Source organism: Protomyctophum bolini (assembly GCF_963924005.1).
Source record: "Protomyctophum bolini genome assembly, chromosome: 12".
NCBI classification, from domain to species: Eukaryota; Metazoa; Chordata; class Actinopteri; order Myctophiformes; family Myctophidae; genus Protomyctophum; species Protomyctophum bolini.
In genome coordinates this window covers 32,474,360-32,490,140 of record NC_137873.1, presented here as the reverse complement: position 1 = coordinate 32,490,140, position 15,781 = coordinate 32,474,360, and the positions used below count along the sequence as shown (strand labels likewise).

The following is a 15,781-nucleotide window of genomic DNA, read 5'->3' as shown; positions in this document are numbered from 1 at the left end:
GATTTTATGCGTTTCTCGCCCCCTTGAAGAGTGGTGTGTCCTTCTAATCTAGATCCACCATAGCCTACTCTACGGTACTTGTTATGTTTCCGCTGTTGTGGAAAACAAAATCATTAACATGGTGAAACACATCTTGATGACATCATCAAGATGTCATCAACATGGTGAAGATGTGATTCACCATGTTAATGTTTTTTTTCAGACCTCTAGTTCTAGGAAACACAGAATGGGGGGGACTTTTTAAGTGGTGCAAACCACTTCCTTAAGTGACTATGTGTGTGAGTGCCTGCCTGTACTTCAAGTACATTTTGACACCAATACTTCCAGGTCTGTTACTCAAGTATTGAATTAACAGACGTTCTACACAGTTCTACGGAGTAGTACTATTGATACTTTTACTGGAGAAAAAGAACGCGACTGCCATTTGAATCAATCTCTTACATGGAAAGGATGGGCGCCACGGCGTCCAGCGAAGCGATGAGGATTCCTATCTCGCAGATCCCGGTGGTGAGCAGCAGAGCCCACGTTGGCTCCCCGTTAGCCTTCCCATGTCCAAACACCTGGGAGAGACAACGAGAGAAAGGACGGTGGGATTTAAAGAGGGAGTGCCACAATTTTTGTATTTTTCCAGTTTCAGTTTCATGTATCTATGAGGTGACAGTACTTCATTAGACACCCTGGAGTCGTTTTTATGTGCAATGATGTATTAACTTTGCATTTAGGGTTTCTTCCTTGACAGTCAAACGGGCCAATGAAATAAACAGAAATATAGTGACATCACACAATCAGCTATTAACTCATTGACCGTAGCAGGCAGGCAGTCGCCTGCTGTCGGCTACCGCAACCATAGACGCTTGTTCTATTTCCACCTTTTGCGCCATTATTTTCTCTACTCGGTCTGTGTCTCACAGGAGGGCTGTGGGCAGTTCAGAAACCTGCCCGTTTGTTTTTAAAGATTTAGAAATATATACTTAGATTTGTATCATCGTGAGAACGATGGCTTTAATTTCCGCATTGCAATTTTTCAGAACTAGAAAGCCTGCAGTTTCTATTAGCTTGGATTCCCCTTCGCTGATGTCACTGGCGGACAGGTTTCTGAACTGCCCACCATGCCCTCCCATGAGACACAGACTAGAGTAGAAAAAACAAAATTATGCTATTATATCATGAACATTAGTGAGGACCAATTAAATGACACATACACAATTACACACTCATCACATAGACATGGACACACACACACACACCTGCAAAAATGGGACGATGCCATCGCGTGCTATCGCCTGCAGAAGTCGGGGGGCGCCAGTGAGGCTCTGAAGCCCCGCCCCGCAGCAGGAGAAGAACGAGCCAATCACAATCACCCAGGGTGACGGCCAGGCTAATGTTCCAATCACCAGGTTCTTCTTTACCGAGTCGCCGAATCTGGAATGCACGCACGCACACGCGCACACACACACACACACACACACACACACACACACACACACACACACACACACACACACACACACACACACACACACACACACACACACAATAAGATAGACTGAAAGTCTGTGGTGGAAAAAGTACTCCAATCAATATCAATTCTGCAACATAAAAATACTAGCAGCAAAAGTCCAGCAAAAGTCTGAAATTCAAAATTCAAAGTAAAAGTGCAAAAATATTGGTATCAAAATGTAGTTAAAGTACCAAAAGTAAAAGTACTCATTGTGCAGAATGTCCCATTTCAAGTTTTCAATTGTATACAAATCTGTGCTTGTAGATCTGCTCTTTTCAAATGGCCAAAATGTACATAGCGCTGATTGAAGTGGCTAATGTAGGGCCTACGTTTTGTAATACCGGTAATAATCAAAATGTAACTAGTAACTATAGGACGATGGCATCATCCCATTAAGTTCTCAAATTAATGTAGTTGAGTAAAAGTACAACATTCGCCTCCAAGATGTATAGTAAAGTAACTACCTCAAAATTGCACTTAAGTACAGTACTTAAGTAAATGTACTTAGTTACTTTCCTCCACTGCTGAAAATATAAACTCATAATTATGACGATTTGGCTGACTTTTATCTGATCTAATATACAAGAACATATTAGACAGATGCTCTTATTCCTTTGTTCACAAAGAGACTGTTATGATTATGTTTCTGAAAACCGATTTGAGACAATTATCAGCGATTATGCTTTATCCTTTTGATAGATAGATATCACAGATACATTTTTATGTATGTATGTATTTTTGTAAATAAAAGTTGTAAATCAATGAATCAATCAAATGATATGTTGTGAACTCTACATAACCTGGGATAATCCAACCAAACTTGTCTGGTCATAATTATTTTAATCTTATTACGGTCTCTCAGGGATGCACTGAAGTGTGTGTGTGTGTGTGTGACTGTGTGTGTGTGTGTGTGTGTGTGTGTGTGTGTGTGTGCGCTCGCGTGTGTGCGCTCGCGCGCGTGCGTCTGTCTGTCTGTCTCTCTTTATTTAATGACATACATATCACCACAGCCAAACCCATGTGACCATTGATGCCATAGAGCAGTGGTTCCCAAACCTTTTAGCCCGTGACTCAAAAGAATGTGGTTTTGGTCGCTTGACCGAGTGTGAAAGCAACCTGCACTGAAACAGACAGAGTGTGAAAGCAACCTGCACTGAAACAGACAGAGCGGCAATAACATTTCTTAAAAGCTCTCACTTACTTGTCTCTTAACACCACTCCTTCAATACAAGCCCCGAACAGCACCACACAGGAGATATCTACACGATGTTACAGTTAAGAACAGCACCACACAGGAGATATCTACACAATGTTACAGTTAAGAACAGCACCACACAGGAGATATCTACACAATGTTACAGTTAAGAACAGCACCACACAGGAGATATCTACACAATGTTACAGTTAAGAACAGCACCACACAGGAGATATCTACACGATGTTACAGTTAAGAACAGCACCACACAGGAGATATCTACAATATGTTACAGTTAAGAACAGCACCACACAGGAGATATCTACACGATGTTACCGTTAAGAAACAAATGTATACTGTGTATACTACACTGGTTCCCTAACACTAGGCCACACATATAAAGGGACCCACAAATGGGTCCCTTTATATTTGTGTCCTAACTTTTGTTTTTAATTAGTATTATTTAAAAACATTATTTTCAGTAATTTAATAAAGAAATCAAAGAAATACTTCACGCCGCATTGTGAGCTTGTAGATTGGCTAGTTTCACTCATTTGGGTCCCTAATTTCAGTTTTGGGTTATAGGGCGAGGCTAAAAAGTTTGGGAACCACTGCTGTATACAACAAGCACGCACACACGCACACACAGAAGGAGGATACAGATGAAGGAGGTGGTGGCGATGGCCATTATAGTCCCCACAGGAATAGACCTCTGAGCATCTCTCAGATCACCTGACCTGTTGGAGCCAGCCATTATACCTAGAGACACACACACGCACGCACACACACACACACACACACACACCAACTAAAGATCTGCTACTTTTCAAAAGCTAAAGTTTCAAATAATGGTTCAACGCTATGAGGCGACACAGATGTGGCCTGGATCCAGTCCATAGACCCCGCCCACTCTCTGAGTGGAGCTTCAGAGTCTAATAATCAGGCTAACACAGATGCGTTCCTCGGGTCTACATTTCTTAAATAGAATAACTTTCAAACACTTTCATGGAACAAGAACAGACTTAGAAGTTCTATACCCGTGACAGAGGGGAAGTATATCCCCACCAGTAGCGTGAAGTAGGTTCCAATGTCGTTGAACACATACGGGTAGTCCATGTCGCGGGAGTTCTCCTGGGCCGGTGGCACAGACGGCTGGCTTTTCTTCTCCACCAGTATACCGGCCGGGCCATAGTCCCCCCACAGGTTATCTGCACAGGAGACACGTCGCATTGATATTTATTGAAATATTGAGATTTAATAAAATCCTCTTCGCCATCGCATGCATCATAGTGTTTTTAGTCGTAGTCTTTTGAATAAAGAAATTCCATTTAGTCATTTAGTCACCTGAAATGTTTTAGCGTTGGTACTAGGTTATGAGTTAAAGGGCCACTTCACCCACTTTCATTCATCTCATTCAGCCATTTTCTACAATGGAGAGCTGTACATATTTGGTGGCCACACAAATATGGACTACCACACAACGTCAGGTGGGAACTGGCAGCCATGACTAACCAACAGCAACAAATAAAATAACATAGATTGCCCCATGGAAAGAGATAAAGGGGGATTAGGGGATAGTACCACTCAAAAAACAAAACAAACAAAAAAATCTAAAGTGAGTAGTGAGGATCGCTCTCATCTCATCGTACATCATCATGCATCATCTCATACTGGCCAATCAGAATGCCTGTTGCCACAAATTGATTTGGTGGACATTTGACCTAATTTCTCCTTTCATTGTCAATGGCAAATATTGAGACATGTGGGGTCAAAAGCTGTATATCGTTGCTGTCGGGAGGAAACCTCATAACTCAATTTTTGAGGTTTTTGATTTTATTTTGGCATAAATCAGTGTTATTGAACACCCTTTACGTCTGTGTGTTGTTTTTGAAAATATCGACCCAATGGACCCTCAAAATGTCTGCTAAAGCAGCTAACTCTACCAACTCTCCCCCTCTCATGGAAGTAATTGACAATATATGAAGTTACAACACCAACTTTGATGAGGCTGTATTGATGTTTTTAAAAATATAAGGTTTTCTTAATTTCAATAGTGCCTGGATGACCTGGACAGGAATGTTGGAGTTAAAAACGCAGCACATCTCCTAATCATGGACAAACCCCCCCCCCCCCAGTTTGGGTTTTGACTGGAGCATATATGCTGTGATCCAAATACTTATACCTATAAAGACTAAATACCGTACATATATTTAGTCTTTGAGATGTTCAGGACCATCCTATTGTTCACCACCCACTCTGATATGTATTGTAGTTCCTTGTTAACACATAGACTGCTACAGGTTCTAGCGGACCCTGGCTTACTGGTGCTGAAGGCTTAACATGGGCTTTTTGAACTTTTTGGGGGGCCCACAGCGAGGGGCCTCTTATAGCGAGAATCACAATCGCATAAATAAAAAGAAAGCCCAACTTGTCCACTTCAATTTAAAAAAAATAATATGATTCTACCATCTTCCATTCTGGAGATATTGACCTTTTTCTAACACCTGCTTTTGCCTGCACGCTGCTTGTGAAAAAAAAACAACAGAGATATGGAGGCCTGAAGTTGACAGACATTTCAGTTCAGTTTTTTTAGTTCAAAAGACCGATATAAAATTGAGCACAAATAATATCCTATACAAACCATATACCGAATGAAAGCCCTGAATGTCTACTTTTAGGAGGAAAACAGTACACATTGTACACATATACAGTTTGTCACTAATTGGCTATTGAATGCAGCTTGCGCCCACCAGAGAACTTTAGAGAAGGCATGGACCCGAAGAACTATTATTCACAAAATAAGGCCTATAGCGACATGTACATACTATATACCGTATGAAACAGTAGACTCTCTGCTTTCATAAGAAAAATACCACCCAGAAAAATCACACCCCTGTGAAGTGAGCAGTGCAATTGCACTGCTCACTTCACAGGGGTGTGATTTTTATTATTATTACAGTATTAGTATTTTTCTTATGAAAGCAGAGAGTCGACTGTTTCATACGGTATATAGTATGTACATGTCGCTATAGGCCTTATTTTGTGAATAATAGTTATTCAGGCCCATGCCATCTCTAAAGTTCTCTGAAAAAGATAATTTTAGAGAGCATGGACCTAACAACTAAATATTCACAAAATAAGGCCTATAGCGACATGTACATACTATATACCGTATGAAACAGAATACTCTCTGCTTTCATAAGAAAAATACTAATACTGTAATAATAATAGAAATCACACCCCAGTGAAGTGAGCAGTGCAATGTTGCACTGCTCACTTCACAACATTGCACTGCTCACTTCACAGGGGTGTGATTTTTATTATTACGAGTAAGACGCGCGAACGCGGAAGGCGAACGCAGATCGTAAATTGCAATAACAATTAGAATAAATTACAGACATGATCTGCAGGGTGTCATAGTTAGTGCTTGGACCACGCCAGCTCCATATATGGTCACAAAAGACGCCATCACACTCATGTCACCATGACTCAGCCATAACCATATAAGGAGTCCCCAAAGCAGGACCACGCCATCACACTCATGTCACCATGACTCACAAATCACTCAGCTCCATATATGGGCACAAAAGGGCCAGGTCCACATATACAGTAAGCGGGACAGACAGACACACACACACACACACACACACACACACACAGACAGACAGACAGACAGACAGACAGACAGACAGACGTGATCTGCTAGGTCTCATAGTAAGTGCTCATTGCATTCGCAATTACAGTATTAGTTTTTTTCTTATGAAAGCAGAGAGTCTTGATGCACATTATCTGATCATAAAACGGACTTGGAAACTTTCTTCAATCGTAGCCCCATATGTGCCCTCTCCCTACGCTCATTGAACTCATTCTGTGATTCGAGCTACAAACAATCGCAGTAACGGGGGGGGGGGGGGGCAACTAGGCTTTGAGGAAATGATCTTGCATAATCAACATTATTGTCGATTGTCGTGTGCCGCTCCAAACATGTCCAGACATACCACTAACCTCATCGATCCAGTCTCGCGTATCTATAAGGTGAGACGCGAGACTGGATCGGATTGTGTCTGGACATGTTTGGGAAAAAAAACAAGAAAAACAACGAGATGGATGCGGCAGCAGCAGAAGCAGCACGTCAACGTATTTGGAAGAAAAAAAACGAGAAAGCACCACCTGTCGTTGCAAGACAAACACCCGTATGTTGCTGATAGACAGATAATAATCGATCCGATTTTGTCCTGCCGTTCATTTTATCACATTAGGTGCAGGGCAGGCTGCTCGACGGTGAGTTTATAATAGCCTGTTGTAACGAGAAAGGGGGATGGATTGGATGGTTGGATGCGAGCAGCGCAGCAGCAGTACGGCTTGCGATCAGCGACCAACGTATCATGGCGGGCCCTCGATAATGATGTGCAATCTGTCCATGACTAACTCCACATGTGTCTGGCAAACGTTACGTTATGAAATCAAATGCCGATCGTTGCAGGTTTATATACGGGCAGAGAGCAAATCGCGTTGTATCGTTCCGAGAATGAGAGTGAGTGCAAGCCTTGCAGTTGAAAGCAGTGGGGACTCGGGAGTGGGGGGGGAACTGCCAATGCGACCCCCCCCCACCATTCTCCCTCGGGAGAAACCATGTAGAAACAGGAGGGGAGGGGGAATCGAGTGTATTCACACAAACAAGAGCATTGTCCCATCCATTTTAGATCCCCTGACATCTGCGTTGGTCTATGCCGGACGGCCGTCTCCAATACGTCGTACGTCCTCGCATAGACCAACCAATAGGCGGTGCCAGACGCTTCTCAGACCAACACCTCTTTTCAGCAGGGGGGGGTTTTAACTCTTTTTAGAGCCGATCGGTGTTACATTATGAGTTGTCCGGGCGCAAATATAGTTGAACTATAGTAATCAATAAAAAAACGTTTTTTGGACCATAAAACGTATAAAAACGTTATGCGCTTCTTGCGCTTGGCTATAATAAAACGTTTAAAAACGCTTTCAGCATTCTATGAGTTAAGAGCTACAGACAGCCACATTAGTAGCAGACATATACAAAGTAGTGTCGTCAGAATTCATGGCTATATTGGCCCTGTCTAAGACCAGTGGCATATGTCATTTGTAAATATAGTGAACAACAAAAGGACCTAAGCAACTCCCTTGTGGAATTCCACAGTGAACATGTTTAGTGTCTGAGAGACTCCCATTGTAGTATACTCTCTGTGATCTGCTGGATAAATAGCCTTTTATCCAACGTAGTGCAGATAAGGTAAAAGTAAAACCATAACATGAAAGTTTGTCAAGCAGCAGATTGTGATCAATAATGTCAGGCAGACAGACAGACCTCTAATGACCCCACTCAGTAGGCCAGGTATGCCCTGGATCTCGCTGACGTTGTTGGACTGGAAGTAGGGGTCACAGCTGCTGTTGAGGTGCCTGTCGTGGCAGAACTGAGCCCAGAGGTCGGTGGTGAGAGTCTGGTTGTTCTCCCCGACCTCCACCTTGAGGCACTTCCCAAAGTCCTGGTTCTTGAGAGAGCGGTTCCCCAACAGACAGATGCTGCAAAGAAGGAAGGGCGGATGTTTGATAATAGCCGGCGGTGGAAAAAGTACTCAAATGTTTTACTTAAGTAAAAGTATCAATACTGCAATATAGAAATACTCTGTTACAAGTAAAAGCCCGGGATTCAAAATCTACTTGAGTAAAAGTACAACGGTATTGGTATCATAATGCACTTAATAGTAGAACGTACTCATTGTCTCAGTTCAACTTTTCAAATGTTTAAACATCTATTAAAAATAGCAGATCTACAAGCTCACAATGTGTCACATTTCAAATGTACCGGTATATAGGACTGAAGTGGTTAATGCATGTCTTGCAACTAATCAAAGTAACTAAAGTTTTCAAATAAATGCAGTGGATTAAAAGTACAACATTTGCCTCTGAGATGTAGTGGAGTAGAAGTAAAAGTAGTGGAACAATACTCAAGTGAAGTACAAATACCTGCAGTACTTAAGTAAATGTACTTTCCACCACGGGCAGGTTGTGTACTGTGCGTGTGTGCGTGTGTCGTTGGACTCACGGGAAGTTGGGCGGCTCGATGGCCGTCTTGATGACGCCGGCGTAGATGGCCATGATGGACAGCACCACGCAGGACAGAAACACCAGGGCGAGCTTGTTCACATACCTGTGGAGGAGGACAAGGATTAGGACACTGTGTGTGTGTGTGTGTGTGTGTGTGTGTGTGTGTGTGTGTGTGTGTGTGTGTGTGTGTGTGTGTGTGTGTGCGTGTGCGCGTGTGTACGTAAATGCTTGGGTGCATGTGCGTGCGCGTGTACTCACTTCACCCCGATGAACACCACCAGAGCCATGAGAGCCAGGCAGCAGGTGCCGTAGACGCGCATGTTGTTGAGCATCGCCAGGTTCTCGTCTTCCTTCTTCTCCGCCTCGAATATGGCCGCCGTTGGAACGATGTACGTCTACGTGGAGAGAGGAAACGGAGAGAGAGAGAGACAGAGAGAGAGAGAGACAGAGAGAGAGACAGAGACAGAGACAGAGACAGAGAGAGAGAGAGAGAGAGAGAGAGAGAGAGAGAGAGAGGAGGAAGAAGAATTAATACCAACGCAAGAGAGTGAAGCATAATTTATACTCCATAGCATGACAGTGTCGATTGCCGACAAGAACTGATTTTCAATGACATTCGTCGTCAATGACTTTGTCAAGTCCCGCCCGTGGTTGTGCCCCTCTTCACAGCCTTCGAAGACTTGGAACTACTCTTTTCTTTTAGTATTTATTTCCATATGTTCTTCAGTGGCTGTGTGGGGAAATGTTTCAATATTTCTTGGACAACCACCAATCCAACTGACTTCCGGGACAAACCAGAGGGAACATATCGCTCTGTGATTACGCACTCGTAGTTTGAGGACAAATAGTTAATGCGCTTCTCAAGATACACGGGACACACACTCACTCACACGCAGACATTTTTGTGAAATTATAGAAGGACATGATAGACAATACCGGTATATCATTTCATTTGTTCTTCAGTTTTATGTAAAGCTAGCCTGACACTCTTTCTAAAGAGATGAGACCCTTTGTTTTGATTAAGTGCTTTATAAATACTATTATCATTATTATTATTATTATTATTAGCAGTAAGACGCCCTGAGGGCAAGAAGCGACCTCACTATTAACATACCAGTAATATCTCTATGGTGCCCAGGATGTACATGGATCCAGCGAAGGTGGTCCCGAGGTAGAAACAGAGACCCACTGCTCCTCCAAACTCTGGACCCAAAGATCTGGAGATCATGTAGTAGGAGCCACCAGCTAGGGAGAACATGGGCCATGTTTGAAAACTCCAGCAAGGATTCCTTGACATGTAAATATGTCCCCCATCCCTAATTCCTTTACAAGTAAAACAGTTTTTTGTCCAGATTCTCGCAGAGGGACAATATATTAATAACAGCCAAATAGATGCATTACACCTCAGTGAATGTCATCTATTAAATCATACACACTAAAATCCTACTAGTATTTTACAAAAGGATGAATTTCGACGTCTTTTTCCCCCCAGAAGTACCAAAACCAATAAAATGTATAATGCTCAACAGTAATGTAATGTATTATAACTACAATGTAAGTCAATGGGCTACAACAACCAAAAAGCCCAGGATGGTCATTTAAAAACCCAATTCTGGTGTTTGGACAAAAACCCTCTCTCTCCATCCACTACCAAAAAGGCAGCTGTTTTTCAATTGCCTCGTATTGTCATTTAATGTATTAAATTATTATTTTAAAGGAAAACTTTGTTTGTTTTTTCAACCAAAGTTCATGTTTTAGATTGTTATTAGAGAAAGTAAAATATGACAGTTTGTCACCTCCCCCTTCAAATGAAAAAAATAAAAAATAAAATAACACTCCATCAGAACTGGTTGGAATAACGTGTTCCTTCCACGCGCTACGTCCAACCAGGGAAACTCCCCCATGTCAGGTGTAAAGGAGCAATTTGGACACTCAGGCATGAAGGAAGCATGAGTTCAAGTCCGTTGCTCTCCCCTTGTCCCCCATATATGGGGACTAGGTTGGTGGAGGTTGTGTAGAGCCCAGGATCACATTAGATGATTGACACAGGGGTGTAAAAAAATAATAATAACATACCTGGCACAACTCCATTGGTTGCTATGGCGCTCATGGATATGGCCGTTAACATGGTCTACACAAGGAAAAGAGTCATTAAATTCATTAAACAATGGATAGAACGAGAGTGTTTGGTGTGTGTGTGTGTGTGTGTGTGTGTGTGTGTGTGTGTGTGTGTGTGCGCGCGCGCGTGCGTGCGTGCATATTGTTCTTGTGTTTTCTGTTTTCAATTAATCTATCATGGTCAAAATTGAGTTTTAAGTTATAATGGGTTTGTATAGGAAGGTGGCGGTGCAGCTAAAATTCCACCCAAAAACATGCCACCATGTATGTACCATGCAGGTGCTCAAGTGAAAAAAAGGGCACATTGTGCATCGCGTGGACCCGGTCGGTTGCCATGATACTAGTGTGAGATTTATAGATTTTGGGGCCTAAATAATATATTAGAAGCTTTGTTATCAAGAATTGATCAAGGTCACCATGGTCCGCATACTGTAACAGTGTACGCTGTAAAATAAGTAAATAAATATTTCAAAAGGGCACATTATTTTGTCCATAGGGAAAAGGGCAGGGGGTGCTCTAGCACCCCCTGGTGTCTTATCTGTGCACGCCACTGGCGGTACTACTCACGCAGGCGCAGCACAGGAGGACGATGGCGAGCGAGCCCATGATGCCCGCCGTGCCCACGATCCAGGGGAGACGCAGGAACAGGATCACCCCCAGGATGTTCTGCATGCACGGCAGGTACACCCCGATGAACGTACCCATCTGGGGGCGCTGGGGAGAGGAAACGCACAGAGAGATATGAGACCATGTGCTGTACTTAAAAAGTACAATTTTGAGGTAGAAGGGAGTTCCACCGTACCTCAAGCCAATCTGGTGCATCTCAGAGGCAGGACAGGTATAGCAAGAGGAAGGAAGGCACTGACTGGAGCAACTGAGACAGTTTAATCCCTTTTGAATTCACAGGGTGCAAAGTAGAAATTGACAACGTTTCGATGTATCGGTCACATCTTTGCCCCGACGAAGATGTGACGAAGATGTCAATTTTTACTTGCACCCTGTGAATTTACAAGGACTTAAAACTGTCTGAGTTGCTCCAGCGCCTAACATTCCTCTTATAATTTTGAGGTATTTGTACTTTATTCGAATATTTCCGATTTCCAGTACTTTTAGTTCTACTCCGCTACATCTCAGAAGCAAATATTGTAATATTGTCCACTAGAGTTATTTGAAAACTTTAGTTACTATGGTAGTTACTTTGGAGTTTTTGATTATTATTATTACAACACATACAGTAACCACTTCAGCACTACAGTATATACATTTCGGCCATTTGAAAATAGACTATCTACAAGCTCGCAATGCGCATTGCGAGCTTGTAGATAGTCTATTTTCAAAATATTTATAGACATTTTAAAACTTGAAGAGACATTCTGCACAATGACTACTTTTAACTTTTGGTACTTTAAGTACATTTTGATGCCAATACTTTTGTACTTTTATGCAACCATATTTTGAATTCTGGACTTTTACTTGTAACAGAGTATTTCTATATTAAAGTATTGTTACTTAACTTTTTCCCACCCCTGCTCAAAGGTATTAATTAGTGGTAGTGTCAGCTGGGCGGTTGGAGAGAACACAATGTTGGGATACAGTTTCATTCTTTTGGCTACTCTTCTTTCTATTTATAACACGGTCCAATTGGAACTCTGCTTTAAAGTTCTCTCTGTTGCAGTGTCAATCTTTTAAGAATAGTTTGAATTAGGTGACCTTCACACCAGAAAGCTTTACTGCGATTAAAACTAATCCTGCTGCACATTGTCGGAAAGTGTTCTTCGTTTGGCAGGTGTGAAGCATCATTAGAATCCTGATGCGCATCAAAGAACCGCATTCTACTCCGACCAAAAACGGGGGTTTCGCTTCGCTTCCAATCGCGGTAATCTGGAAGTCTGGGTGAGGTCTGGTCAGGCTGGTTTCCCGTTACGATAAGCTTGAGTTACCAGAGTTACTTCACTTTACTTTATCTGTTTATTTCGACGTACGGGACAAGCATATTCATGAATATTACAAACAAATGCAACGTGAATACACCGGAATTAGCAAAGATGCAAAATTTCGACCGCAATTCCTACACAAAACATAAAAAACGAAACGGGTGGGACTCTCTTTTTTGCAGAGCGTGGGAGTCCTACTAGTAGTAGCCGGCGCTTGATTTACAGCACCGGCTACTACTAGCAGGGCGGGGTTATATAACCTCACAAAAACTATGCCTAAAGCTAACCCTAACCTCACAAAAACTATGCCTACCCTAACCTAACCTGTAAAACAAACACCCCATCAGTGACCAAACGCCTCATCGACTTCCACGCTCAGCAAAAAAAGGTAGTCCCAGAAACGGGCAGGCGGCGAATCACATCACTGTTAAAATTACGAGACAAGGCATAAAAACCAAACATACAAGAAACAAAGTACAAGGTTTAAAGTGCATCTATGTGGTTTAGCAGTTCCTGGTACTTTTCCTGATTTAGCTGAATAATGTCTCTTCTTCCTGCTTCTGGGTGACCTCTGACCTGCCCCAGGGATATGCTAGTTTAGCATATCATAGCAGCAGTGGTGAAAAGTAACTACAGTAAGTACATTTAAGTCCTGTACTTTAATAATTTTGAGGCATTTGTACTTTACTTGAATATTTCCAATTTCCAGTACTTTTACTTCACTACATCTCAGAGGCAAATATTGCACTTTTACTCCACTACATTTATTTGAAAACTTTAGTTACTACTTTGTAGAAAACATACATTAACCATGTCAGTCCTGGATACATTTCACGTTCACAATGCGTTGCGATGTGACGCACTGTTAACTTGTAGATCGGCTATATTCAAAATATATATTTTCAACTTGATATGGGACCAATATGAGTACTTTTACTTTTAGTATTTTAAGTACATTTTGAACTTTAGGGGGGGGGGGGGGGTTAGCATGGACGAAAATAGAGTCCTATGTGTTTGTCTGTACCGTTTACATTTCTGACTAATGAAGTATTCAATCAATCAATCAATCAAAAATTCAAATGGGCAAACCGGAGAGATTCTTATGGACTTGGTGGAGGTCTGCAAGCACTCTACTGCATTCTAGTTACAATGGCCTGTCTCAAACCTCAGACACAAACTCAAAGAAAGCAACAACAATTGATCTGAACCATGTGTTACTTACCGTTTTCGGCGTTTTATGACTCATGATGACAACCAGTGTTTGCTCTCTCTTCTTACATGGTTCCTCGATTAAGAGAACTGTGGAGCTCCCTCTGTCTCTCATCTCCTCACTTGTGTGTGTGTGTGTGTGTGTGTGTGTCTCTCTCTCTCTCTCTCTCTCTCTCTCTCTGGCCTCCTCTCGCCCTCACTTAAGTAATAACGCACAGCTCTCACGGCCTCAATATACTACTTGTTTATCTTAAGTAATAACGCACAGCCTCAATATATCACTTGTTTATCATGTGAAAAGTGTTGCTCCATATCTTCTTCACTGGACACACACTGACTGAATGTGTAATTACTTCCTGGTCTTCAACAAGGAGAACGGTGTGCAAATGCAGTAACTTAATCACTTCACTTAACCCCATTTAGACCTGAGGTTTAAAAGAATGGTTTAAGTGGTTTAACGCGTGTTAAACCACTTAAACCATTCTTTTAAACTTTAGCTCAAATATTAGCTTACAGGGGGTCCCTGGAAGCACATATTTATAGATGGGGGTCCCAAATAACTATTTTTGTGAATGTTCACCATGCCCGAAATAGGGGCGCCAGTTCAAAGTGGTTAAAACCCACACATTCATCATCGTCCCCACTAGTCAAATAAAAAGATGACACCATACCGTGACAGTGTTGTCTGCTTCCTCACGTTCCCTGGCGCTTGGGGACAGGTTGGTGTAGTTGGCCAATTTATTGAGAAGAGACGCTACCATGGGATTACTGTCAATCTCCTCCTACAAGAAGAATGCATGGTGGGATGGATTTAGTAAATACATCACAATAATGCACGCACGCACACGCACAGTCTCTCACACACAGTCACACACACACACACACGTACATGCATTTGTACACCAAAAACCCATTCCATCCGTAGGACGTCTGGAAACGTCATAGGGAATCCAATCGAGGGATGTGTACACGTGTACACGTCCTAGTGCATCCTCAATGATACCAGGCGAGAGAAGAATATTCTGAAAATTTTCCTTTTTAAAATGTTTCAGAGTAAAAGCAGTCATGTCTTTCCGGCACCACAGAGCTCCTATTTTTTGAAGGAATCCCGGGAATGATTGTGTGAAGGACAACTTTGTTTTTTTCCCAACCACGGATCATGTTTTAGGTTGTTATTAGAGAAACTAAAAGACCTTCTTCAGAAGGCCTACGTGCCTGTTCATACGCCTTATCTCTTAGGTGTGCGAAAGCTTTTTTTCTAAAGAAGAAAATCGAAAATTTCCCACGGGCAAGACCAAGTCGTTTGTCAGACACGTTTTTCCGTGTACGTCGGACGTGCTAACGACCCATGGGCTTCAGCTCTCGTCGTCAAGCGTTGCCGTCATACTACGGAGTCAGAGCCTTACCTCAAACAAGGCCATGTTTTTGCCATCGTAGTAGTGTCCTCTGTCATCGTCGATGAAAGGACTGGACTCTCTGTTGCTCTCATCTGCTAAAAGGGACAGTTGGACAGACAGACAGACGGACACAACAACAGATGTTGATGATAGTTACAGTGATAATAATACTGTTTACTATGAAAACCTGCATATCGCGTCCATCACGCCTCGTGACACGCTCCATATATGGCCAATACAGAGTTAATTCCATATGTTGATCTGACCTCGTCAAACTACGAGCCCACAATGTGTCACGCTGCGATGCATTGTGACCTTGTAGATCGGGTATTTTCGGGAAAGACATGAT

At 42.3% G+C, this 15,781-nt stretch overlaps 1 protein-coding gene across 2 annotated transcripts in view; it reads right to left on the bottom strand.

Moving 5' to 3' along the window:
* Positions 1-15,781, bottom strand: part of LOC308325834 (solute carrier family 12 member 7-like) — a 44,925-nt gene that overhangs the window by 15,735 nt on the left and 13,409 nt on the right. For both annotated transcript variants that reach the window (XM_080778539.1, XM_080778540.1), the window contains exons 2-14: positions 15,442-15,524; positions 14,707-14,817; positions 11,460-11,606; positions 10,851-10,905; positions 9,889-10,019; positions 9,033-9,169; positions 8,773-8,877; positions 8,035-8,249; positions 3,734-3,904; positions 3,357-3,455; positions 2,703-2,760; positions 1,248-1,422; positions 442-560 (exon numbers count right to left, since the gene is read on the bottom strand). In XM_080778539.1, the coding sequence (XP_080634665.1) occupies positions 442-560; positions 1,248-1,422; positions 2,703-2,760; positions 3,357-3,455; positions 3,734-3,904; positions 8,035-8,249; positions 8,773-8,877; positions 9,033-9,169; positions 9,889-10,019; positions 10,851-10,905; positions 11,460-11,606; positions 14,707-14,817; positions 15,442-15,524 (1,606 nt within the window). The remainder of the gene's footprint in view (positions 1-441; positions 561-1,247; positions 1,423-2,702; positions 2,761-3,356; positions 3,456-3,733; positions 3,905-8,034; positions 8,250-8,772; positions 8,878-9,032; positions 9,170-9,888; positions 10,020-10,850; positions 10,906-11,459; positions 11,607-14,706; positions 14,818-15,441; positions 15,525-15,781) is intronic.